The 24,756-nt window shown below is 43.3% G+C and overlaps 2 protein-coding genes across 2 annotated transcripts; both read right to left on the minus strand.

The window, feature by feature from the left end:
* Window positions 1-5,104: 5,104 nt before the first annotated feature.
* LOC306944639 (transmembrane protein 14C-like) lies at window positions 5,105-9,157 on the minus strand (the record flags this gene model as incomplete). The annotated part of the gene is made up of 4 exons (XM_079533217.1): window positions 5,105-5,162; window positions 5,361-5,448; window positions 7,473-7,574; window positions 9,082-9,157. The coding sequence occupies 4 exons, from the start codon at window positions 9,155-9,157 to the stop codon at window positions 5,105-5,107; spliced, it is 324 nt and encodes a 107-aa protein (XP_079389343.1).
* Window positions 9,158-12,082: 2,925 nt separating this feature from the next.
* On the minus strand, window positions 12,083-20,931 carry PAK1IP1 (PAK1 interacting protein 1; the record flags this gene model as incomplete). The annotated part of the gene is made up of 10 exons (XM_079533952.1): window positions 12,083-12,263; window positions 12,993-13,119; window positions 14,901-15,000; window positions 16,405-16,502; window positions 16,587-16,732; window positions 17,197-17,249; window positions 18,017-18,091; window positions 18,187-18,307; window positions 20,065-20,227; window positions 20,869-20,931. 10 exons carry the CDS (start codon window positions 20,929-20,931, stop codon window positions 12,103-12,105), a joined length of 1,107 nt encoding a protein of 368 aa, XP_079390078.1. The 3' UTR covers window positions 12,083-12,102.
* Window positions 20,932-24,756: the final 3,825 nt, after the last annotated feature.

Raw genomic sequence — 24,756 nt, forward strand, 5'->3', positions numbered from 1 at the left:
GGGAGTCCTGTGGGTTTCATTCTGCGACTCAAACATATCTAACACAGTCTACGGCTGTTTTCTGTCTTCTTGTAACACACCGCTCCCAGCACTCCCAAGCTAACAGCTAACCAAAAAATGAATAATTGCAGGCTGCTGCCTTCTCTGCCTCAGAAAAGCCTGTAGCCTTTTACCATCCACTATAGGGAATATTTGCTGGCTCCTAGGGCAGAGTGACTGATGCACTGCTAAACATTGGGGATGTGTAAGTAGCTGGAGAACGTGGAAGATCATATTCACAGATGATGGGTTATGATACATTCAGAGGATTTTAGGGTTGCCACTGTGCCCTCTGTCATGGCCCTTGGCTTCTTGCAGCCATCACAAAATATTTCCCTTACCACCCAGTATAGCCTTTCTTTCTTAGGTAAGTGGACCAGTCTTACCTTGGAGTATTTCAGGTCTCCTCATAATCCCACAGACTAATGAGAACCTCCACAAAAGGAAATGTCCATCCAGAATTCAAAAGCATTTACTCTAATGCTGCTGCTTTCCATCCATTTTCTCTCCTGCTGTTGTATGTTTCCTTCCCCTGCTGGCAGTGGTGCTGCATGCTGATGGAACACACCTGGCCCATCCCAGGAGGAAGCTCTGGATGGGTTTATTGGGGAGCAGAGCAGCAGGGGGAATTTCAGTGCATCCAATGACTCTCCTACCTATGGGATACCTGCAGGTAGCAGCAGATGCTGCCATTTCCTATGGCCACAGCAGTGCTGCAAGCGTGTGACCTTCAGAGAAACATATCCAGCATCCTCTCCCTGGTTACATACTGTAAAGCTGTAATGTTTATCTATTTCTTAAGAGAGAAAAATCCCTATAAGTGCTCGAAAAAGGAGATTTGCAGTGCTAAACTCCTCAGGCTGGCTGAACCTGCAGATTTTGTTTCTTGATGCAAAAGTGCGTGTGGGAGAAGCTGGGCTTCAGATACACTTGGGAAGTGATCTCCTTCCGAGGGCACAGGAGGAGAGGATGGGGGCCTTTATTTGTTCTTTGTGTGGCTCTGCACTCCTTAGCAGCGCTGGCGGGATGCTGTAACACTGCTGGTGGGCCCCGTAGTCACGATGGAGAAGCGGCCGGGCTCTCGGGTTGGCCTGAGCGAGGCCTTGGCAATCCAAATCTGACAGCTGAGGAGGGAGCCCCGTTTTAGAGGCAGGGGAGCTCGGATCAGGGCTGCTCATCCCGGCCAGCCCCTCGCCCAGCAGAACGTCGGATGGGCACTGCCGCCCTCTGCCGGCTCCCCAGCGCGCATAAACGAAAAACCGAACCCTAACCGAACTAAAAATGAATAATAATAACAAAGAAAAAAATGAAACCCACGGAACCGACCAAAGAAACAAAAAACTCAGCACGAATATGCAAGACCAGATCACAGAGGAGCGCAGGGAACACGCTGCTTGCTTTTGGATTTTGCTCAGCACGTCATAGCGCTGTTCGTACCTCAGTGCCCCTGAAGCAGGGGGCTGTTCCTGCCAGCAGGCTGCTTGGAGAGAAAGGGAGGGACCAGCACTGAGCTCTCCCGGACACTGGGAAAAGAGACGTGGAAGAATCTCCACGTACTGAGGCAATGGGGAAGTGGTGCTTTCAGCAAGCACTGTTCCCTTCTGTGTCACTGGGCTCACAGAAGGAATCATCCTCCTCCTAATCTCACTCCCAAAATCTGGAATCCTTGCTTCATCTTTGAAAATGAAATATGTTAAGTATTAATACTAAAACTCACCTCAACTTATAGTACTTACAGAAAGGGATTTTAATGTACTATGCAAGGAGTTGGGCTTGATCTCTTCCAACTCAGAATATTCTATGATTCTATGAAATGCTAACATTTAATGTAATGATAGAAGGAAAATAACTCTACTGTATTTTTTCTTGCTATTTTTTAAATGAGGATCAAATTAAAACAAGGACAGGCTGTGTTAGTTACTAGCAATAAGCAGGCATCAAACTTACTGCTCCTCGCTCCTGGGGCAGGGAACGTGAAACGCCATGCGCTGTTACCATCAGGGATGTAGAAAACAGTGTACAGGAGAGGAGAGAGAAAACATTATCACCAATTCACATACTGAGAAGAAAGGCACAGGAATACAAAAACCATCCAAAGTCACCTGTGAACTGAGCTGGGGGTACAGCACAAAAGCCTGAGCACTTTGATCTGCTCCATTGTGGCACTTCAAGGAAGCAGGAGAGGAGACGTATCAGGATGTCTCTGTGCCACTATTGATGCAGAGCTTTGCCATTTTTTTCTTGTAGGGATTCTGGGGGAACAAAGACTTTCCTCCTCCTGCTGTCACTGCCTGGAGGTTCTCTTGACCTTTTTTTCCCCTCTCATTTTTCCAGGTGATTAAATTGTTCAGTCAGAAAGCATGAATGCATTGCCAAGAAGCTAGGAATTTTACCACCACAGCAATGATAATTGCCGAATACTTCAGGCCATATTAGTTTCAGCACAGACTGCCCCTCAGCCAGGGATGACAGAGTGCCAGCAGCTCCAGCACAGTGACTGACAGAACTGGGACGTGGCAAATAGCATTTCCAAAGCCTGCAGCAGAAGGAGAGCTAGAGGATATGCTTTGCATTAAAAACAGTCATTGACTATATTCTTAGAATGAGGGATAAAGTAGAATGGGCCATGACTACTCCCTTCTAAACCATTTCACTCGAAACATTCCCATCCTCTCATTCTCCTTTGCTATGCTGAAAGACTGGCACGTGTTCTACCAGCATAACCTTACCTGTGTTCCTAAACTACATTATGTGTTTGTACTAAATGAAAGGGATTTTGCTAGCCATGAAAGTCATATGAATTGAAAGAACAGTTTAGGGTGTGACATCCACTGATAGGTGAGTAAAAGGACTTTTTGCTCCCCTCAACTCAATGCTGCCATTGAACTCAGTACTTCACTGCTGTATTCCAGGTCTCTATCCTATGTAAGTAAAGAGTAAAGCACAGTCGAGACACTGAAGATTTTGACCCCCGAACAACCTCCATTCCAGCCAGCTGTGTGGTTTGTAACATTCCCAGCACATCCATGCCTGGCACTGCCCAGGTGTGAGCAACTCACCTCAGCCAGAAGAGATCCCTCAATGGGACGCCAGCCCTTTGGGCTTTCAGTCTGCAGAATAAAGATTTGCCTACCTAAATTCTCTTTTCCTTCATTACTATGATGTATTTATTGAGTTCTGGAGGCACAACTAAACTCTGATTTGTTTAAGTCTGATAACTCAGTCTATGTAGTTTTCCTTTTCCAGGTCTAAAAAAGCAGCACTCTTTCCATGCTTTTTTCATGCTATCCACTATCGGCAATGTTTTACTTCTTTCTAATTTCAGAGTCTGCTTTGAAAAGACTAGCCGTAGCTTAATTATTTTAACATAACTTTAATTATTTTAACGATTCATTTCCTGCAAATAATTGAATTTTAATAAGTTAAATCACTCCTTAAAAATGTTACATTCAGAAACAACCTGAGCAACAGCATGGAGCTTCTCTGAAGCCATGGCATGGTCTCAGGATGAACTCAATGCAAAAGGAATAATCTCAGTTTATATAGATCCCACCCTAGGTGGAATAAAAATACAACACCAAAACCAAAACCTACACGATAAAATAGGAAGTGGAATTTGTAGAACTGCCTAAATACTCAGCTTTAAAGAGTATGAATGTATTTTATTCTTGAATGGCTAAAGAAAATTTCATAGCAGGGATGGCATTTTCCATTCAGTTTCATACAGTGGATTAAAAATATTCTAGGGCCATTACAAAAATGCCATTAGGTTTTACTTACAGCACAGTCAAAAGAGAACTGTGATTTAACTGAGACTAGAATTCAGACATAATTTTACATGCTTTCAGCATTGCTCCCTGCAGATTGGGTTATTTATGGGTTAAGTGCCCAGAAACAAGGGAGGTCACAGTGTGAAATATGTTTGAAAACCTGGAATTAATTTGATAACTTTTGTTAAGAGAATTAATAAAACACTGCACGATTGGCCCAGCATCTACAGATCCACCTTCATTCTTACTTTCTACTGTAACAACGCTCAATCTACTACATGTGGGTTTCCATTGATCCAAAACAATGCAATTGTCACTCAGGCTCAATGTTGTTAAATGAAATGTTCAGAACAAGAAATACATCTTGGGCAGTGGCCAAAGAAAGAGTGTAATTAAGCAGTTTAAAATCAGCTTGCTGTACTTCCCCAGAGAATTGTTATATACTCCTTTCAGCACTACCAAATGAGAAGTAGTTGCGTAACGTTTCAGTTGTATATCTTTTCTATGTCATGCTGTTGACAAAGTTTGGTATCCTTCATGGCACAGAGGTCCCAAAGTCAAGTCTTAAGTAGTCACTACACAAAATATCACTTTAGATTATGAGTTACAATGTGGAAGTACTCAGCACATCAATGGCTGTAGATCAATAAAAGATAGTGTGTTAACAAAGGCCCCTAACTTAATCTTCTGCTCTTCCACTTAGAAAGTGATTTTTGAATACCATCAGAAGACAACACTCATAGAGGGTTCACTGCAGAGACTGAGGTAAGGACAAGAAGGTAAAAATAAAATATACCCCATACACACAGAAAGGATCACAAAAACATACCCAATGAAGGTTTGTAACAGGTTTTACTTGTAGAAAAGCAATATTTCAGCATCATTTCACAATAATAAGATTTGTTTGGTGTTACACAGACATGATATATCAACTCAGGATACAGCAGGTAAAGCATACTGTAGTACTTGGTATAAAAGTTATGAGATACAGTGCTGTATTCAGCCAGTTGTTTCTGGTGACACTGCATGGTTGCTTGCCTAATTACAGATCCAATCTACTTCATATATGTCATCAGTATATTTTGGGATATAAAAATCAAAAGTATCAAAATACATTGAAATGTGTTTAAAAAAAACAACCAGGACCAATTTCTCACTGCACAGTAAGAGCTCTACCAGATTCTTGAAATAAATGGCACTTCATATGTAACTATCCATCCTCATTTTCTTGCTTCTGTGTTCACAGTGTCATCATCAGGTTTTTTCATGCAGATGATAAGCAGTAAAATCAGCAATTACTTTTCATGGGGCTTCTCCACCATCTTCAGTGCTAATCTTCCAACCATCAGCAAACTGTATAAGGTGAAAAAGACCCAGTAAATTCACAGAACTAAACAACAAGTTATAACTTAGCAACTCATTTTCAAATATTTCTCATGTAACAGGTGCAGAGAAACAAAAAAGATGCAGAAAATAAGATTTACTCCATCTCGGTTGAATTAAGGAAGTAAAAAAGCCCCAACAAAACCAAAACAGTATAGTGTGTTGTACCTGACACCAGCAATCAGCCCCGCAGGCATGAACTTTCCAGAGTTGTAAAACCTTGTTCCCATTACGGCAGTCAGTGTTCCAGATGTAACTTAAATGAAAGATTAAAGAGTTCGGTCAGAGGAGATGTGCATGTGTAAGAGAGAGGCTGCAGTTCAGAACAGAAATAAGTAAAAACCAAGTGAAAAGTGGAAAGGGTTATTTCACATGATGGATTTAAAAAAAAAAAAGGAAAATAAACTGTAAATTTTGGAGTGCCTCAGTGCATGAAGATCGCATATTCTATACCAACTTCTGGCAGATGCTGCACCCTGTGCTTCTGCACACACACTGCAAGTTTGTTTGTCAAAGTGAGCTTCTTTAGAGACTGGAAATAACCTACAGCATGTCACCCTGGAACTCGACTCTTTCCCAGCAAAACGCTAAGCCTGCACATGTAATTTCCCCACTTCTTGTAAGAGGGAGATAGCATTTTCTTATCTGTTACCAACCCTTTACAGCCCCGCTTCACCTACTGCTAAGATCAGAGATAGCTATCCACCCTGACCACCTGACACTGAGAAAAGTGAAGGAGTTTCACCCAGATAGTGAAATAGAAAGGGCAATCTCTAGAACACCGGATCTTGAAGAAATTCCAAAGAAAACTACATGGAAATGGTGCGATGAAATGCTTAGCATGGAGCTGCTATCCAGGGGTAACAGCTGCATGTAACAATGCGATTGGAACAACATGTTATCTGGTTGCACTGCTTCTGTGTGATAGCTGGGCTGGCAAAGCCCAGCTCATTCTCAGCCCTAGTCATGGCATTCTTCCTCCCTAATGCTACTCTAAATATTGTCACTGACATCTAACAGTCTTGTGTAATTACATATGTAAAAGATTGGGACCACAATCCAACAAGAAGAAAAGTATTTCAATATTCAAATGCCTCCAGCTCTGATCAATAGCCAGTATTCAGAATGTGCACACCAAACGAAATGCATTTTCGTCCAAAACATACCTTCTCCAAAAACCTCAAAGCGTGAAAAGGAGAATAAAAAAGCCTCTGTGTGTTACTGAACTATTGAAAAAGTATCTGACTGTCACTGACATTTGGGAAAATACTTGGTCTCAGTCCAGTTCATCTGGCTGTGCTCACAGCTGATGCCACTCGATGAGGCGTGACTGTGCACAGCCTCTGACCTATCTAGTAGCTGGGGAAATGGAAGTGAGCTGCACCGCAGACAATGCTAAAACAGAGAAATGCTGAGCCCTCTCCTTTCACTTCCAACTTCCATATGTATGAAAAAGAGTGAGGTGATATGGCACAGCCTCAGCAAATGAATGCTCTGTCAGTGGCACCCCTTTAAGCATGAAGTAAGCAGTGATCCTCAGCTTGTTGGCTTCTCAAAGGGGAGCCCCAGTTCTGAGAAGGAGGAAGAAGAACTCCTGAACCTTGCTTCTGTTAAACCTCCAGAACCGTGCACACATCTGTCAAACATAAAAATAAGCCAATTACAATCTCTGCTATTTTCAGCAATAAGAAAATAACCTGCTGGGGGCACAGGCAGCCTGCAGGGAAATCTCTCCTCCTGAAGCTCCAGACTCATGCTGGCTGCTGAACATTGGATCCAGGCAAAAAGAGGACGCGCAGAGGTTAGACATCAATTTACTAGAATTTTCCTTTCACTGTGATCTTCCAAATACCCCAGTGTCAGACAGGTGCATGGTGCCATCACCAGTTCAGCCAGTCCAGGGGGACTGCACCATGGCTGGCACCAGAGAACAGTCACATACTGTGGGAACAGTGTCTTCTGCAGATCAGGAACAGAGAGAAGATACAGCTAACACAAAGACTGGCAAGAGAATTACACCAACAATGCACTCCCACAAGCATCTGAGATGTAGCAGCCTAAAATCTAAGCAATGCAGACAGCTCATGTTCCAGAGAGAACAGTGCAGATTGGCCACTATTAGAGATTTTCACTGGACGTAAGTTTAAAGTTCTGTTTTAAACTAAATTTATAGTACTATCAGTTTAATTCCTCAGCAAAAATCTGTAGGTGTTCATCTTTAGTATCCAGATGTTTTAGGGTAAATATACTCCTTTGTAAATAAAATGCTAAAAGACTTACTCAGAGAAATCCAAACATTGCTTGGATTCTGGGAGAGCTGATAGGCACCCAGTCCAGCCAGACTTCCAAAGAGCAGCCCAGCAGCCAGCGATGGAACACTGCCTGAATAAAGAAAAGACAACACATTTATTGGAAGCTCAAGAACAAACTCATTACTTGTTTTGTAAAACACTATAAATAACAAAAAATGTGGACATTCATTGCTGTGAAACAGAGAAATGGGGGAGGGAAAGGGGGGTGTCTTATAAGATTTTAAGGCCATGCTGACCTGAACCGAGAATCATATCAGATACTCTTGCACGTGATACAAACAGCATCGGTATTTAAATCCTTAAGTCATGAATATATTTATAGCAGAAAGGCCAATAAGAAAAGTGAAAGAATTGATGTTTTCTTTTTGCAGACAAAAGTACTTTGTTTCAATGCAACGATTCCAGAATTTCTTGAAAAGCAGTGCATGTTTAAGATCAGAAAAAAGAGGTGAGAACTGAACGAGGCGGGAGGGATTTACACAAACGAGAAGTTTCCAAAGTAGAAAGGATTCAAACACCCTGGGCTCACCTCGATCAAGGGATCAAGTTCTCAGCACAAGTGATAATCCTGAGCTACACAACACTGGTAATTTGTTCATTGAGCAATGAAGCGATAAGATTACAGGGGGTGAATGCTTTCAGTCAGGCAAATGGAGAGTTCAGGACTTAATGTTCATGATCTGAATTCCCACAGCCACGTCCTCCCTGCCCAGTCAGACGTCTCCCACACCATCATGGCCTCAGAGTAATGCTGAAGAAACTAGTTACTGAAGTTCTCAGTATTTGTGCCAGGGGAAGTTTAGGTTGGGTATCAGGAAACAATTCTTTACAGCAAGGGCTGTTAAGCACTGGAAGAGGCTCCCTAGTGAGGTGCTTGAGTCACCATTCCTGGGTGTGTTTAAAAACCATTTGGATGTGGTGCTCAGGGACGTGATTTAGCAGAGGGTTGTTAGGATAGTATGGCTAGGTTGTGGTTGGACTCAAGGATCTCTAAGGTCTTTTCCAACGTGAGCAATTCTATCATTCTATTGTCTCTCCTGCTCTGAACTCCACTTGCAGCCCAAAGGAAGAAGCAAGCCAGCAGAAAGCAGGCTGGAGTGGGCACGAACACCTGCGTAGCCGTATCTACTGGGATGCTTCTTGGTGTCTTCCATAATGAACTCACACACCTTTGTATTGCAAATATTATGTAAAAGGACTTTCCAAATACAAAGAGTTTCAGGAGGGATGAATCCACACCTATGCCCAGAGTAGGGCAAAGTGGGGAAGCGATAGCAACAGGGTGGCAACTCAGCACGTGACGGCGAGTCCGGGCGAGCTTAACAACAGAAGAGCATTTCTGAAGCGAGCTACGCCAGGGCAGCCGCACCGCCCAACGCCGAACCGGGCTATCGGCGCTCCGCAGGAGGCGGACTGCGGCTTATCGGGCCCAGCAGCAGCTCTTCCTACGGCACCGCGCCCCGAGCCCCGCTATCAGCGCCCGGCACAGCCTCTCGCTTCTCTCCCTCGGGACCGCGAGGTGGGGGGCTGTCGGAACAAGCAGGGAAGAGGGTCGGAAGGCGCTTCCAGCACCGTACCTGCTTTAGCGTAGCCAATGAGCCCTCCCGATGTCACCAGAGCGGCGTAGCTGAACCCGATCCAATCCACGGCCATGCTGAAAACCGGAAAATAAACTGGGGGGGGGGGGGGAGGGGGAGTCGTTCTAAACGCGGTTGGGGAGGGAGGCAGATAATAACAAGGATATTTGTTTGCCGCGGGAGGACCTGCCCGAACCCCAAGCCAAGGATCACGCAGGATGAGCTGGGAAAGCAGCCGTGGGGCCGGCTATGGGGCTGGCTGTGGGGCTGGCCGTAGGCAGGAGCGGAACCCGGCCGTGCCCACCTACCGGCCTGCAGCGGGGCGGAGCGGGGCGCCTTGCGGAAGGGGAGGCGAAAGGGAGTCGGAGCGCGGAGCCGCCCCGTTCCGTCCGATTCGAGGGAGAAGCGACAAAAGAGCCCGCCCGTGCTGATGGGTGGCAATGGTGGCAATGGTCCGTGTCTTCTCATTCGGCTAGAGTTGCGAGTAAAGCGCCTGGGGTGCTGAGGAGGCCCCCAAGCTGCTGCTCCTGGTTTGCTTCGGGGTTCTTGTGGCGTTTTACCACTGCCACCCATCTCGCTGTTCTTAAGGCAGGATGAGCTTTTTCATTTCTGGTACCTCTTTGGGTCGGCCTCTCCCAGGTGACACCGATAGGGCGAGAGGGAACGGCCTCAAGTTGCACCAAGGCAGGTTCAGGTTGGGTGTTAGGAAAGATTTCTTCTCCTCTGAGCGGTGAGGTGCTGGAATGGGCTGCCCAGGGAGGTGGTCAAGAGTTGTGTGGATGTGGCACTGAAGGACGTGGTTACTGGGCATGGTGGGGATGGGTTGGCAGTTGGACTTAATGATCTCAGTTGTCTTTTCCAACCTTACCCATTCTGTGATTCTTTTTCTCTGCTGCTGCCTTCTGTTGTTCTAGCTAGTTCTCTGAAAACCAGAATGGGAAACATTCTGAAAGGGACAGCGTGCACCAGAGAACAAATTGCAGTGCTGCCAAGCGCTGGTTGGTGGCCAAGCGTGCACTCAAGGTATATGAAACAAGACTTGCTTCCAAGACTTTCTGCATTTCATCTTAGAAGCTGTTTGCACTGGATTTCTCAGTCTCCTCTTCACAAATTGTTCTGAATCTGATGAGATGTTAGTACCAAGGGAGTTTGGATTTTTACAAATGTGCAATTTGATTCGTAAGCCTAAAGCTCCGAACCAAAGATCCATGGAAGTTTTGCTTTTTCATTCTTAAAATGATGTGCAGACTGGGTTTTTGCTGGTGCTCATGACACCTGGCTTCAATAGCAGTGATGCTCATGGCCATGGGCTCATGTATTTGAAATTTCAGTGGAAATTGCTCTACTAGTGACAGCCATTTTGCTAAGCACAGACATAAGGCAAAAATTTTAAATCTCTTGTACTTCATGAAGTATAAACTTCAATGAGAGAAAAATGTAAGTTCTACGTTAGCTGTAGGAGCCTATTTAAGTTAAAAACAACCCTTTATTGCTGGGCTCATTTAAACGGAGCGCACTGCCTATTCAGACGTGGTGTTCTCATAACTCATCTAAATAAAGGGAACAGTTGCAAAGGAGAAACACAGACATCTGCCTTCAAGAGAAGATTGCTATTGGCACATGAGCAATCTCATAACAGCTCAGATGCTCTGTTTCAACATCTGAGCATTCTCAGAGCTAGGCTGGAGTTGTACCTTATTTTACAAGCCTAAGGCAGGAGGCTGCATTTCTCGTTCCAGATTGGGCTCACTCTTCTTCCTGTATTTTTCCCTGTACCTTTTCTCTGGTGACACTGATATGGAAGAGCATATTGTTATTAAACTGAGTAAGGATAAAGCCTAATTCCAGTTACCTTATGAAAACAGAATAAATAATGACTATAGTATAGGAACACAAAACATTAGAATCCCTTCATTTAAAAGAACAAAGAGAACTTTGAGCTGGACAAGGTCAAATACTACACTTTGTTTTTCCCACTGTGTAACTGAAATAAGACTTAGGACAAAATTCTGTTCTTGCTGACTGAGAATGCTGAGAATGCACTTTCTGTTTGAGTGCAAAACAGATGGCTGACATTTTATCAAGGTGACAAATGTTTCAAATGTTAGATTTTTTTTTTTTAAATGCCATGATTCAGATCAAGGACATGAAAAAATATGGTATGGAGAAGAGACAGTAAAACCCTATTAACTCTTCCATGTAAACATACATGCTGTATTCTGAACAAAGGATTTCAATCATGTGAATCCCCAAAGCCAATCTATCCATATTTCATTCACACTGGAATTTTGGAAGTTCTTGAAAGTATACAATGTAAAGTTTTAATAAACACTCTTAAAGTGTTTAACTGAGTCAGGAAACTCCTATAAAAAGGGGGGACCTAGACTTTATATAGGGTGCTTATAGGGGGACTTAAAGAAAAAATTAAACACATAGAGTATAGAGTAAAAAACCAAATATTCTGTTCATAAAATCTCTGTATAACTCTGGGTTAAGAACTAAAAAGCAGTTTTTTGTGAATGTATGAATGAAAAGTGATAATATTGTAAATAATTAGAATATATTCCTTCTTAAAGTAGAAGTCATGAGAAACAAAGGCAGATTATATTTTCAGTGGTCTGAACAGAGAATTTTCAACGTAAGAATGACTTATGAGTAAAGAATATAACTTTAATATGTATTTAGCTGAGACACAAAAATTTAACTGAGACAGATGTAGCTGTTTTTATCATTTTGGCTGCCTATTTCAGAATCTGTTAAAAAGTGTATGCTGCTGTAAATATAAAAATACAAGTATTACGTACTGTGAGTTTATTTCAGCCTCATTCTCTCAGGTAAAGTTGCCATCCCTTTTACTATTTCTCAGAATGATCAGCCAATTCATCTGGGTAAAAAATAATGACTCTTGAAAACCGTATCAGTTCAGAGGTGTTTGTCCCGTCAAGAAGTTTTAAAACATCCTTGTAAAAACTACAGCAACACCAGCATTTACTTCTTATTCAGGAGAAAAAGCATTCGCCTTCATTCTGAGCTGTTCGGCTTCTTTTTCTTCTTTTGCAGTGGAGCTTCCAATTTTCGCTTAGCTGGAGCAATTTGTCTGTGTTGTTTTGTCCGTTTACCACTTTTATTCGTCCCACAGACTTTCTTCTTCTTGTCTACTGATGGCTTCTCATCTTCATTTGCTGAAAAAAGCAAGAAATTATTCACTCTGACATTTATTTCCAGTCTGTAGTCTAAAACATTACAGAGGCTTATTTGTATCTCCCATTAAAAAAGGAGGAATTTAAGCCATAACTGATTTACAGCAGAGTGTGTCATCTATGCTACTTTTTATTAAGAAAATCCCTAAAGATCACATATGGAAGTAACTCAGTATACAGGAAAACAACAGCAGCAAAAAAAATCAACAACTCCTGCCACCAACCAATCAACCAACCAACCAACCAACCTCTGGGCCAGACTTTGCCCAACTGCACTGGCATCAGATCTAAGTTCATAGCAGTACAGGAACATTCCGTTCTATCAGACTGTTCATTCCTTTGTTATCTGTCCTGAAAGCTTCAGAGTTCAGTTATTCCACTAAAGAGAAACAAAGCTTTCGTATCATAGAAGTGAAAAGATGTCCTCTCATTACAATGCAATGTATCACAAATTAAGTTTCCACAAACAGAAGAACTATTTCCCTCAGTTCCAAATCATCACTCAGTTCCTGTGTGCATCTGCTCACAAAGTTTCCATAGTTGTGGCTTTATTAAGTGCAGGCCTGAGACTATTAAGTAGATGTAGATATCTATGCAACTTGCCACATCCCCAGTTCCTTAAACTACAAAAGCATACAGTAAAAACGTCCCATTCACTATCTTACATTTCACAGTCACGGTAACAACTGAAAATACAGATAATTTTATTACCTTGAGTTGATGTTGCAGTTTTTTCACAATTTTCTTTCATTTCTGAAGCTTGGTCAAGCCACACTGCAAGGCATGTCAGCCTAGCTTTGGTGCTGACTTCACATAATAAAGATGGCACGTTTTTAATCTGAATATGGAAAAAGAAAATTAAACATCCCTTCTATTTAAAAATTTACTAAACTATCTAAACTGAGGAAGAATTGTATGGCCCAGTTCCCACTTCTTTTCTGGAGAATCATAGAGTCATAGAATGGCCTGGGTTGAAAAGGACCACAATACTCATCCACTTCCAACCCCCTGCTGTGTGCAGGGTCACCAACCAGCAGACCAGGCTGCCCAGAGCCACATCCAGCCTGGCCTTCAATGCCTGCAGGGATGGGGCATCCACAACCTCCTTGGGCAACCTGTTCCAGTGCTTCACCACCCTCTGAGTGAAAAACCTCCTCCTAAAAATGGTAGGGTGCCTAACAATGTTAAGAAGCAGAGGCTGCACGCAGGTTAATGGGCACAGTTACAGCCCTGTTTCTGCTACCACTCCTCAGTGGTGCTTTTTATAAAAAAAACTCCCAAGAGCTGCCAGTGCACATCTTGCTAAATGAAATCAGCATGCTTTACCATGCAGAGGTGGTCTGACATGATGAATAAGCAGACGAGTCACAGGCCCACAAAAAAAAGTGAATGTTTTCAGAAGTTTATCCAGATTACAAGGCGTTTTCAGTAGAGTTAAAATAATTTGAATTAAGTTACTGCACCAGGTTCTTTTTGTCCCTCACAAAAACATGGCTGCTGATTGAAAATAATCCCTACGTAGTGTGTTTCAAATTGCTTAACTGCATCTGTATGCTCAGCTCTGCAACTGTTGAGCAAAATCCTACTACTTGATCAAGGGTAATGTGTCACAAACACACGTGCAAAACAGCAGCACTGATCCTCTAGAAACTACTTCTAGGAAAGGTATTGTGCCTCTCAGAGCTGGGCAGAGCAACCCACACAGTTATGCAGGGGTTTACAAAGATTTGTCTGTGCAGTAATAAGAAAGAAAATAAATCACACATTTGGTTAAAGTAAAGACAACGTTACAGAGGAAGTTAAAGAGTTCCTCGATCGCTATTTCAATCATGCAAAAGCAGACCTGGGATTTCAGACAAAGGGGAAAAAAGGATTTTCACTACTGCGCTTAAAAGAATATAAAAACCGTCACGAGGGCTGAAATTAAAAATGTATGAATTCAGAATAGAAATACAAAGTGAGATTTCTTTCAATGTTAAGATATTTATAGCAGAATACAGTAGAGCCCTTATTATTGGGCACCAAATGAAAAATCTAATTCTGATTTTACAAGGCAAGTCCCAGAACAAAACAGTAAAGAAGAAGAACTTGAAAGATAAGGCACAATTCCTTGTTAAATTGTGCTACTCGGAATTGTTGGAAAATACATGAAATAAATGTACACAGAATAGTAATGGACTTGGTGATTTAAGGTCTTTTCCGACCTGAGCAATTCTATGATTCTGTGATCTGAGTTTTTCTGCACAACAGTCTTTTGCACCTTTAAATGGTTGGCAACAGCCAACAGCACTACACAACTTCACTGCAGTCATTGTAACATATCTAACTGTTTGGACAGTGGAAAATTTTGCCAGCTGTATTTGAAGAGAAGCATGATTTCATGTATAAAAGAGAGCTTCATAATCTGATTTTATAGCTTGTTAAAAGAAAAGATGCCAAAATATACAGGTGCATAAATTATGCACATATATATGTGCACTGAACGTAATGGGGAGAGGGATCAAGACGTGCAGATTACAAATAAAATTCCACCAGTGCTTTAAAATTGATTATTACAACAAAACACTCCACAATTCTGATTGATGCTTTTCCGTAAGTTGAGCAGTTCAACAGACCCACCTTATTAAGATCCAGATTCCACACTTTAATGTAACCATCACTGGATGCAGTAACAATAACATGTTGTCCTTCCCTTTCAAAACTATAGATATCTTTTATTCTGTGAAGAAAATGTTATACTTGGTTACTGCGTAACACGGCAGATCCCTTCAGAACAGTAAGCTGACAGCAATTAGAGCTGCACAGGCAACAGTACAGGAGTCAGTTTGAACAGTAAAAAAACCCACAAAGGACAGGCAGTAACTTGGAAAGATGACCCATTTTGAGTGCTGCCATTTACAGTAGGAATACATGTCCTTGCTAGGCAGATAGGATTCAGTTCAGAACGTGTCAGTACCTTTAAGTACACACTATTGTCTGCATCAGGGGCACAGTAGTTAAAGTTTTCCTGTTTTGATTAATTAAAATAATTAAAATCAGAACTGGGAAAAATACATAAATAAATACACGACATCTCACACATACATAAATAAATGTATGCAACAACAGAGAATATCCTACTGTCTGGAATGAATACAACTGGTATGTTTTATGTAAGTATCCTAAACAATTAGAAACTGTAAAGACTGAACATTCTTTAGACAGCCTTGCCTACTTGCCAAATACCAGTGCCCACTTTCAGAAATACATGAAATACACTGAGAAAAACTGTACACATATATATGTAAGCACGTTTCATATACATATATAAAAATGTTACATATATATGGCATGCATTTGATATCAAATCCACTAATTTGGTAGGACCTTTTGTGGTTTGATCTCCCCACCTAGCAGCTTTCCACTGCAAAGACCCCAGGGTGACCAGACATTCAGAGGAACCAGCCACCCTTGAGCAGCTCCCCACCAACCTGCTGGGTAATTCACAACTGCCAACGGTGCAGCTGTCATGAGGACAGAGCTGACTATGAGAGTCAGACATCACAAGATGTCTCCTTTCAAATGTGCCTGTCCAGTATAATCCAGTTTGGCAGTGGAAACCCTGTTGAGCAATTTTCATCTCATTGGCTGAGAAGAGCTACAGAACCCAGTGGCCCCATGAAGGTTTTCGGTATTACAACTTGTAGAGATGTATCAGTTCAGACACAACAAAGCTTTGAGGAGGGAAAAGAGAGGAAGACCTTCCTTGTGAAAAAAAAGTATTAGTGCACAGGCACACCAGTAAATGTAGGTCTTATATTTAAGACATATATTTAGACATGATCTATACTGATCTGGAACTTAAGACCTTAATATTTTACACAGTACTTAAATTGCTAAGGTTAGAACTGTAATATTCCTAATTCTAAACCCAGCTGTTTTTGTAGCATGCAAGGATAGCACAGTACTTCTGCTCATGCCAAAAGCAAACAAGTCTGTTCCAAACTTGGAACTTAGCACATTGAGTAAATTTACTTTCTATACAAATACAAGAACAGTAGTAAAATGTGTGAACACTGCAACTTTGTATACTGAGTACTCAGCACTGCCATAAATATTTAAGTAGTACACAAACATAAAATACCTGTTTTCATGAGCTTTAAATTCACACAGACATTTTTGAGAGTCACAGCTGTAGAACCTTATAATTTCATCATCTCCAGCTATGGCAAGGACAGAATCCTTGAAATGGGAAAAAAGAAATGCAAGTGTGATTAAATTCATGTTTCAAAGCAGTTAGCTTCCCAGCTTTTCTTTTGTACTTACTGTAATAAATCTAATGGAAGAAATTCTTTTCTCTATTGTGATAGTGCCAGTGATTGAAGCTGTATCGAGTTTGTAGATATCCACTTTATTTGTTATCACAGTCACATATTTCTCTCCATCAGGGGACCACTTAATTATGTGGGCATCTGTAGACAGAGGAACATTCTTAGATACATATACACAGTTTTTTGTATTCTGCAACGCATGAGACACTAAAAGGAAACATCCTTCTAGTGGCTACCTCCTATGTTCTAGGTGAAGCAGAGAAAAATTCAGAGAAAAAATAATCTAGTCAATGTATGCTCTTAAATGTTCTGATTGACAGAAGTGCATAAAGGAAGGAAAAAAACCCATATTTATTTAAATGTCCTGATATCAAACTTCAAGGGAGGAAAAAAGGATTTTTACTGTCACAACGTTTTCCTTTTGGTAAATGACTACAATTCAAGGACACGTACTTTCCAGCATGTGTAAAATACACTGTGAAAATAGCTCACAATTAACTGACTTGTTGATTTAACGCAGTCTGCCTTTCCTTCTAGAAAAAGAGAACAGAAAACCCCCAACTGTCTAATTCCACTTATTAATGGATTTAGACTGATAAACTCACTTTGCTTCAGGTTTTTGATAAAGGCTGATCGTCCTTCTACAAGATTCCAAGTTCTGAAAGACAACAACAGATAACGTGCATTCTGGTTAAACGGCACAGTGAAACCGAAGCCCTGTCAGCTCACATCTGAAGGAAGCTTTTAAGCATCTCTCTATCTTTCCATGCTTTCCTTAATGCAGGAGAAATTGATGACTTAATGTATTGCTTGTACACTGCAAGGCTGAATCTGTGATATTTATTTTTTAAATCAGTTTGCAATGCAGAGCACAAAAGGAAGCCAAATACCAATTTGTCTTGATAACACAGCACGCTTAAAATACTTGTACGTATCTGTAGCAACTCATATACACTCCAAGAGTAAATTTACTTTTCTAACACGGAATAAAACTTGATGGCTTTAATTTTTATTCCAGAATGCAAATGTACACATCTACAAGTGACTAAAAAGAGTTAGAATTCAGCAAGAAGAATCATAGAATCATAGAATGGCCTGGGCTGAAAAGGACCACAATGCTCATCGAGTTCCAACCCCCTGCTATGTGCAGGGTCACCAACCAGCAGACCAGGCTGTCCAGAGCCACATCCAGCCTGGCCTTGAATGCCTCCAGGGATGAAGCTAGGAATAGAAAAGACTATTTTAAAAAGACTTGATAATATTACTTGTACTTAGAACTTTAAAAGACAAACAAATGATTTCATGTGAAGATATGCTTCATCAGTCTCACACAGTCTAGTCACAACAAGGAATTGTTGCTTATAGCAGAATTTACTAAATTACTGAACTATAATTCGGAGCCCTTCTTCATTAGTTTGGACTCACCTTAATGTTTTATCTGTTCCTACTGACAAAGCTAATTTCCCGGATGGATGAATAGAAAGAGATGTCACATGCCCTCTGATAAAAACAAAACAAAGTGTTAGCCACATATATTATTTACAAGGAAAATAATTACGAAAACTCATCTGAATATGCAGATTTTAGAAACTCACTTATGCGCCTTAATGGATTTCAGGCATTCCCATCTCTTTGTGTTCCAGATACAAATTAGTCCATCCTCAGCCCCACTCAGTAGATGTGCAGTACCATAGAACTCCAGACAAGTTATTGTGCCTAGAAATTCAAGCCAGAGCTATCAACAATCTTGTACATACTGAACAGTTACCACACAGAGAACGTATTAGCTAACAGAGGTGCTTCTAGCATTGAAACTAGCTACAGACATTCCTGTTACATTTGTTGATGTGCTCTGTTAGTTCCTCTACAGTCCTACATGTCTGAAATGTCTGATCTGCTCTCTGCCATAGCAGTACTTGGCCAGCATGGTGCAGGTGACACACAGGTTCTACCAGTGATACGCAGTGTTCTTACATCAAAGCCTTGCTCTTGGCACACAGCTGAATTTACCACTGTCCTGGTTTCAGTTGGGACAGAGTTCATTTTCTTTATAGAGCCCGATATGATGCTGTGTTCTGGCTCTAGGAGAAAAGCAACACTGATAACACAGACGTTTCAGTTGTTGCTGAGCAGTGCTGCACAGAGACAAGGACATTTCAGTTTATCAGCTTCTCGTACTGCCCTGCGAGTGATGGGCTGGGGGGGGACAAGGAACTAGGAGTGGACAGAACCAGGACAGCTGACCTAAAGTGGCCAAAGGGATATCCCACACCATATGTCATCATGTGAACAAACTATAAAACTGGGGGAAATTGGCTGGGGGGGTTCAGCTGCTACTCAGGGACTGGCTGGGAACTAGTGATGAGCAACTGCATTGTGCATCACTTGTTCTGTACAAACATAATTATCATCATCACCATTTCCTTTTTCTCTGTCTTAGCAAATAGTTTTTGGGTTCTTTTTTTCCTTTTTTCTTTCCTCCATTCCACTGGTGGGGATGGTGAGCAAATGGCTGTGTGGTGCTGAGCTTCCAGCCAGCTTCAACTGTAACAGAAGCACCCTGTTTACTGTACATAAGTTGAACACAGATACCACGGTGAATTTAGCTCCATTATACTTCTAGACTATCAGGAGAAAAAGGACAACTGGGATTGAGCCCCAGGTGACCTGAACACATTTATATGGACTAATATCAACTGTCTTTTTGACAACTGTAATTTAGGAAGCACACAAATCAGGCAAGGTGATAAGGAGGATGTGACAAGGCCTCTTCTCCCAGGCAACAAACAGAAGCCGAGGAAATGGCTACAAGTTGTACCAGAGGAGGTTTAGGTTAGACATAAGGAAAAACTTTTTCTCTCAGAGTGGTCAGGCACTGGAATTGCGGCCCAGGGAGGTGGTGGAGTCGCTGTCCTTGGCAGTGTTCAAGAGGTGCCTGGATGAGGAGCTACAAGATGTGGTTTAGTGCTTGTGGTAGCAGTGATGATGGGAGGACGGTTGGACTACATGATCTTGTAGGTCCTTTCCAACCTTGTGATTCTATGATTTTAAGGTACAAGGCAATCTTCCTGGCAGCAGCAGCCTGTCCTTACACACAAACCATCTCTTTTGGGTGAATGATGGAACAAGGACACTGAGAAAGATGGCTGTTTGGAGCAGGTATGGTCTGGAGAAACTGTCCTGGTAGAACAAAAATCATTCTTAACGTCATTTCTGGGCCATAAATTCTGAAATGAGTAAAACTAAAAACATTTGGAAGCAGCAGATGTATTTGTGGTCTGACACCTAAAACAATTTTTGGATTTTCACGCTCAAAAGCTTGCCTTGTTTGTATCATCAGACCACGGTGGCTGAAACACCACCACTATTAAAGACTACAGCCTTATGAAATGCAGAACAATCTGAATTTTCTTCTTCTGGTAACAAACAAATGTTCAGAAACTCAGTTCTGAGTTTCTATCCCCGAAGCTTACCATTGTGCTGCAGCAGTGCCCCATGCTCCACCTTCTTCCTCATGTCATAGATCTGGATCGACTCATCCCTGCTCCCCGTGACCACATACTTGCTGTTCACTGCTACAGCCGACAGAGAAGCAGTGTGGGCATGGTGGGTAAAATCGGGGGTAACCGTCCAGGGCTGTGAAGGAAACAAAACGAAGGGGTCTTTCTGAAGAGAAGATCCTCACGGCTTCATCAGCCAAGAAGTGACCAAGATAAGAGTTCACAAAATCTGAAAAAGCCGACGTATAAAACGCAAAGAAATCACACTTAGCTACAAGGATGATGGAGCAGCATCGAGTTAACATGCTGTTACAAGACCAGACAGGGCGATCTCAGCGCCCAGACCACCTGTTATAATCAGCTCCGCTTTCAGACGCGGCTGTGCGCACGCAGGACCCGCACGCAGTTATCAGCAGAGGACTTTGGCGGCCCGACTGCCCGTTCTCCCCCGCTGACACCCGCACGCCTCCCGCCTGGCGCCGGTCCTCGGGGATCACGTGGCGGCTCCCGGTGCGACGAGGCCGACAGGAAGGCAGCAGGGCAACGAGCCGCGAAGGACCCGCCGCTCCCACGCGCCGTGGGCCGAGCCCGTGCTTGCGGGCAGCCGCCCCGCCCCCGCCGAGCTTTAAAAGCCCACCCCGAGGCGGCCCCGCGGCCACAGCCCGAGCGAGAGCGGCAGCGACGACGACGAGCAGCAGCAGGGCTGCCTCAGGTGGGTGGCGGCCGCTGGGCCTCCGCGCGTGCTTCGCCTCCCCTTCCTTCCTTGTGCCGCGTTACCTGTCCGGGCCGCGCGGCGAAGCCGAAGAGGACCTGCTCGTAGCAGCCGGCCACCAGCTCCATCGGCGTGGTCGCCCCGCTGCGCCCCGTCGCCGGCTCTCGGCCCGTCCTCGGCGGTGCCTGCCGGGGGGCGGCGGTGCTTTGAGGGGCGGCGGGGGAAGGCGCAGCGCCGCGGAGTCAGGCGCGCTGCCGGGCAGCCCGGCTCAGGGGTCCTCGCCGGGCAGCCCGGCTCAGGGGTCCTCGCGGGGCGGAAGCGCGGGGCGCGCGGCTCCCGATGGCGGCGCGGACGGCGAGAGGCGTTAGTGCGGGCCGGGGGCGGGAGGGCCGGGCTCGGGAGGCGGGAGGTGAGCGGTCGAGCGACGCCAGGCAGGGAGAAGCGGCGCCTCCCGTAACTCGGCGTATCGGGGCCGCCCCTACAGGGCCCGCGGGGCGTGGAGGCCGCGGCCGTTAGGCCGCGTCACCCCCGTGGCGGCGGGGGGAACCGAGCGGTACAGCCGTGGCCGCCCTGCCTCCCCCCGCTTCCTCCCCACTCTTGGCTTCCTCGTGATGTTGCTATTTTTTGGCGCTTTTTATTGCCGTGGGGCGCAGCAGGAAACGGGCAGCGCGGCCCCGGCGCCAGGCTGCTGCGGCGGAGGACTTTGACCGGGCGGGGCGCTGTTGTCGCCCGCGGGGCGGCACGGCGGCGAACAACCCACCCGTGTCCCTCTCTATGGTAGGCCGGGAGGGGCGGCCCGGCCCGGCCCAGCGCTGCCGAGACGGCAGTGCGGCGTATTAACAGCTAATGTGCAGCCAAGCCGTGGGGCGAAAAGCCCGGTGGAGAGCCTATGTAAGCCAGAGAAGGAACTGCTTGAGTTCCGGAGGTTATACCTGCCCCACCGAAGGGATAAAGGTGCTGTGAGCGTAGCTGGGCTTGAAGGTGTACACGCCACGTCACACGCGTGCTCTCTCAATTGGTTTTTAAATGTGTTTTTGACTTGCAGTGAAAAGAGGCACCACTGAAGAGCGGATGGGAGAAGAGTACGAGAGCAGTTGTGCATGAGTCTGCAGTAACTGTGGTCGCAGAGCTGTTGCATCGTTTGCCCTCTCATACTTTTTTTTTTTTTTGGTGTAAAGTTGTGTTGTAGTGTTTGGCATCTCCTGGTAAATCTGCACCAGTGAAGAGTGGTAAGTTTTCTGAAAATAAATAAAATAAAGCATTATGCACTGGGGAATACAAAGATGAGTATTCCAATATTGAAGGCATTAAGCGTTTGAGCTTTTTAATAAAAGTAAGGTTTAAGTTAAGGAACTGAAGTTAAGAAACTTAAATTAAGGAACTAAAGTCTATTCTTATTAATACAACCTCCTTAATTGGAAAAAATATGCTGATGATCATCCCTCAGCACAGTTACGTTTAGTGACAGGTTATACACTGACCTTACTGGTGTGTCCCTGTATTTAAGGACTTGTTTGTACTTAATTGGGTGTGAAATGGAGATGAAGTGCATAGCTACCTTGTGTGACACCATGCCTATCCTGTGTCAGGATAGCGTAACCCATTTTCAGAAGCACCGTGCTGAACTGTTCACCTCCATGGCCACACCTCTAAGGCATTACAAATACTCTGTAATTATGCAAACGTGACTCCAACCAATCAGTTTGTAGAGTGTTACATAACTCGTTATGTGGAAATGGGAGTTAAATTCCAGCAATCAAGCGTCTGCTTAGAAGAGTTACCTTGGATATAAAAGCAAAAAGTAGTGGTGAATTGGAAATGTATTATCCCCTTGCACACAATCCATAGGTTGCTCTGATAGTGATGCCTCCCGTTTATTTCCACGAAAGCTACAACAGATAGAAAAAGCCTAATAGCACTGTTTTTCAACATAGTCACCAACATTAGCTGTGTGCTTTTGGTAGCCATGAGCAAGAGCCTGCAAGTCTGTACCAGCAGAGGTGACCCACTGTTGCTACTGTTGAAATACATCATTTACTGTGCTCACATCTACCTTTTGGTTTCCTTAAATGTTCAGCAACTGTTGATGAATGTCAGTGGGTGCTGTTTTTTCTCCATGGAGGAATTAAATTCCATCCCTTTGGTTCATACATGCTTCCATGTCAGATGCCATTTTGTCAGGCTGCCCCTCTGCTGCTGTCTGTCCCATGGCAACAACATGGAATGGGCTACTGGTGGGAAGGTTCAGCCTTTACTGCCACACAACAGCATCCACCTCTGGCATTGTGGGTCAACATAACAACATAGGGGGCATTGCTCTTAGAGCAGCCCTTGTATTCTGTAAATGAAAATGTTTTCTGGGGGACAGGAAAGGTTATCAATTGGAAATAGCTGTATGCTTCTTAAGGGTGTCCAGGATTTTAATAGTAGGAAAAGGTCCCTCTTTGTTGCTAATTCATTCGTAGGGAAGTCTGAGAAGAGACAAAAGACAAGATATAACTAAGAAAAGATTCGGAGAAGGAACAGTTGGATCAATTTTACCTTTACTATTCTTTCTTTATTTATTCTCTTATTCATCAATGCTTAGGAGGTATCACTGCTCCTTTTCAGCTGTGTAACTTTGTGCAATAGGAAGTTATAAATCCTTATTTAGCTCAAAAGGGGGTGGAGAGTGGGGTGAAGCAAACCTTGAGATATTGTAGAAAACAGCTTGCATTTTTTTTAATTATTGCCTTGTTTTTAATTATTTTTAGAGCTTGTAAATTATGATCTGGTGTGTTTTCTGGACATGAGTAAACTATAGGTAACTAAAAAGCTGTTTATAAAACGTTGTAGTGCTTTGGACAACAGGAAAAATCTGTGAACTGCTACAACTTCTAATTGTAATGCCCTTAGTCATACATCATTTTTATTTCTATTGCTTTAGCAATGACAAGTCAGAACTTACATTCCCTAGCTGTGAATTAATAATGTTAAAACTGTTAGACAGAGTGAACATCTTTGAAATTAATTGATTTCAGAATTAAGATTCTTGGTCCTCCCTCACACTTTCTTTCAGCTGAAGGATTGCAATAAACTGAACTGTTGCATCTGCGCCCCTTGAAGAAGGCAGAAGACAGATTTTTTTTTCAACCATGACGAGCCAGGTAAGATCATTTGGTGAGAAATTCAGGTTTGTAGCATCTAAATGGGTTCCAGAACATTCAAAATCCCCGGTGAATGTAAAGCTGAAATAGCTAGCTCACTCTGAGTGGGGTATTCTTCTAGTCCCATGATTTCCTCTGGTAACTGGTGGTTGTCCTGTGTATGCTTAATTGTAACAACCGAAGCAGGTTGGGAGCATGGCATTAAACTTTGCAGTTTGGATTATTTGAGCATGAGTTCTTCTGAAGGATCTTGCAAATAACACTCTCTATGTAAGTTATGTAGAGGTGTTCTAGAGGAAGAACGTTAAACGCTGCGTAAGTAAAGTTAAAAATGATACTGAAAAATACCATTCTTATTTTTGGAAATTGTTCTTCAGAATATTACATGAGGGAGGCAGCCTGTTAATATGGCTGGTTTTTTTTTTTTTTTTTTTTTTTTTTGTTACCCCACATTTTTTAAACTGGCTTTTGGGGTTTGCAGTTTGTTGTTTGTTTTTTTTTGAGGTGCTTTTTATGCCTCTTTCTTCCTGGCCTTGCATCTGGGTTTAGCGCTTTCCCTCAGCCAAGTTGGTTTGTGGTCTTCTTCTTACGTTTCATTAATGGGCCTCCTGATGTTGTTCCTGGCCTGGGAGAGTAGCCCACTGCTAGCTAGTGAGGAGAGGCATCTCATAGAAGCAAAGAAGAATTCCTAGGAGAGGAGAAGTAGGGACAGCTGAGATCCCTTTCTGAGCAAGAATGATAGTTTGATATATAAATTTTTTTGGCTCACTGTGCCACTGAGGGCTTTTTATTTTTTTTTTGAGAGTC

The sequence above is a fragment of the Tetrao urogallus genome (genome assembly GCF_951394365.1).
Source record: "Tetrao urogallus genome assembly, chromosome: 3".
NCBI lineage: Eukaryota > Metazoa > Chordata > Aves > Galliformes > Phasianidae > Tetrao > Tetrao urogallus.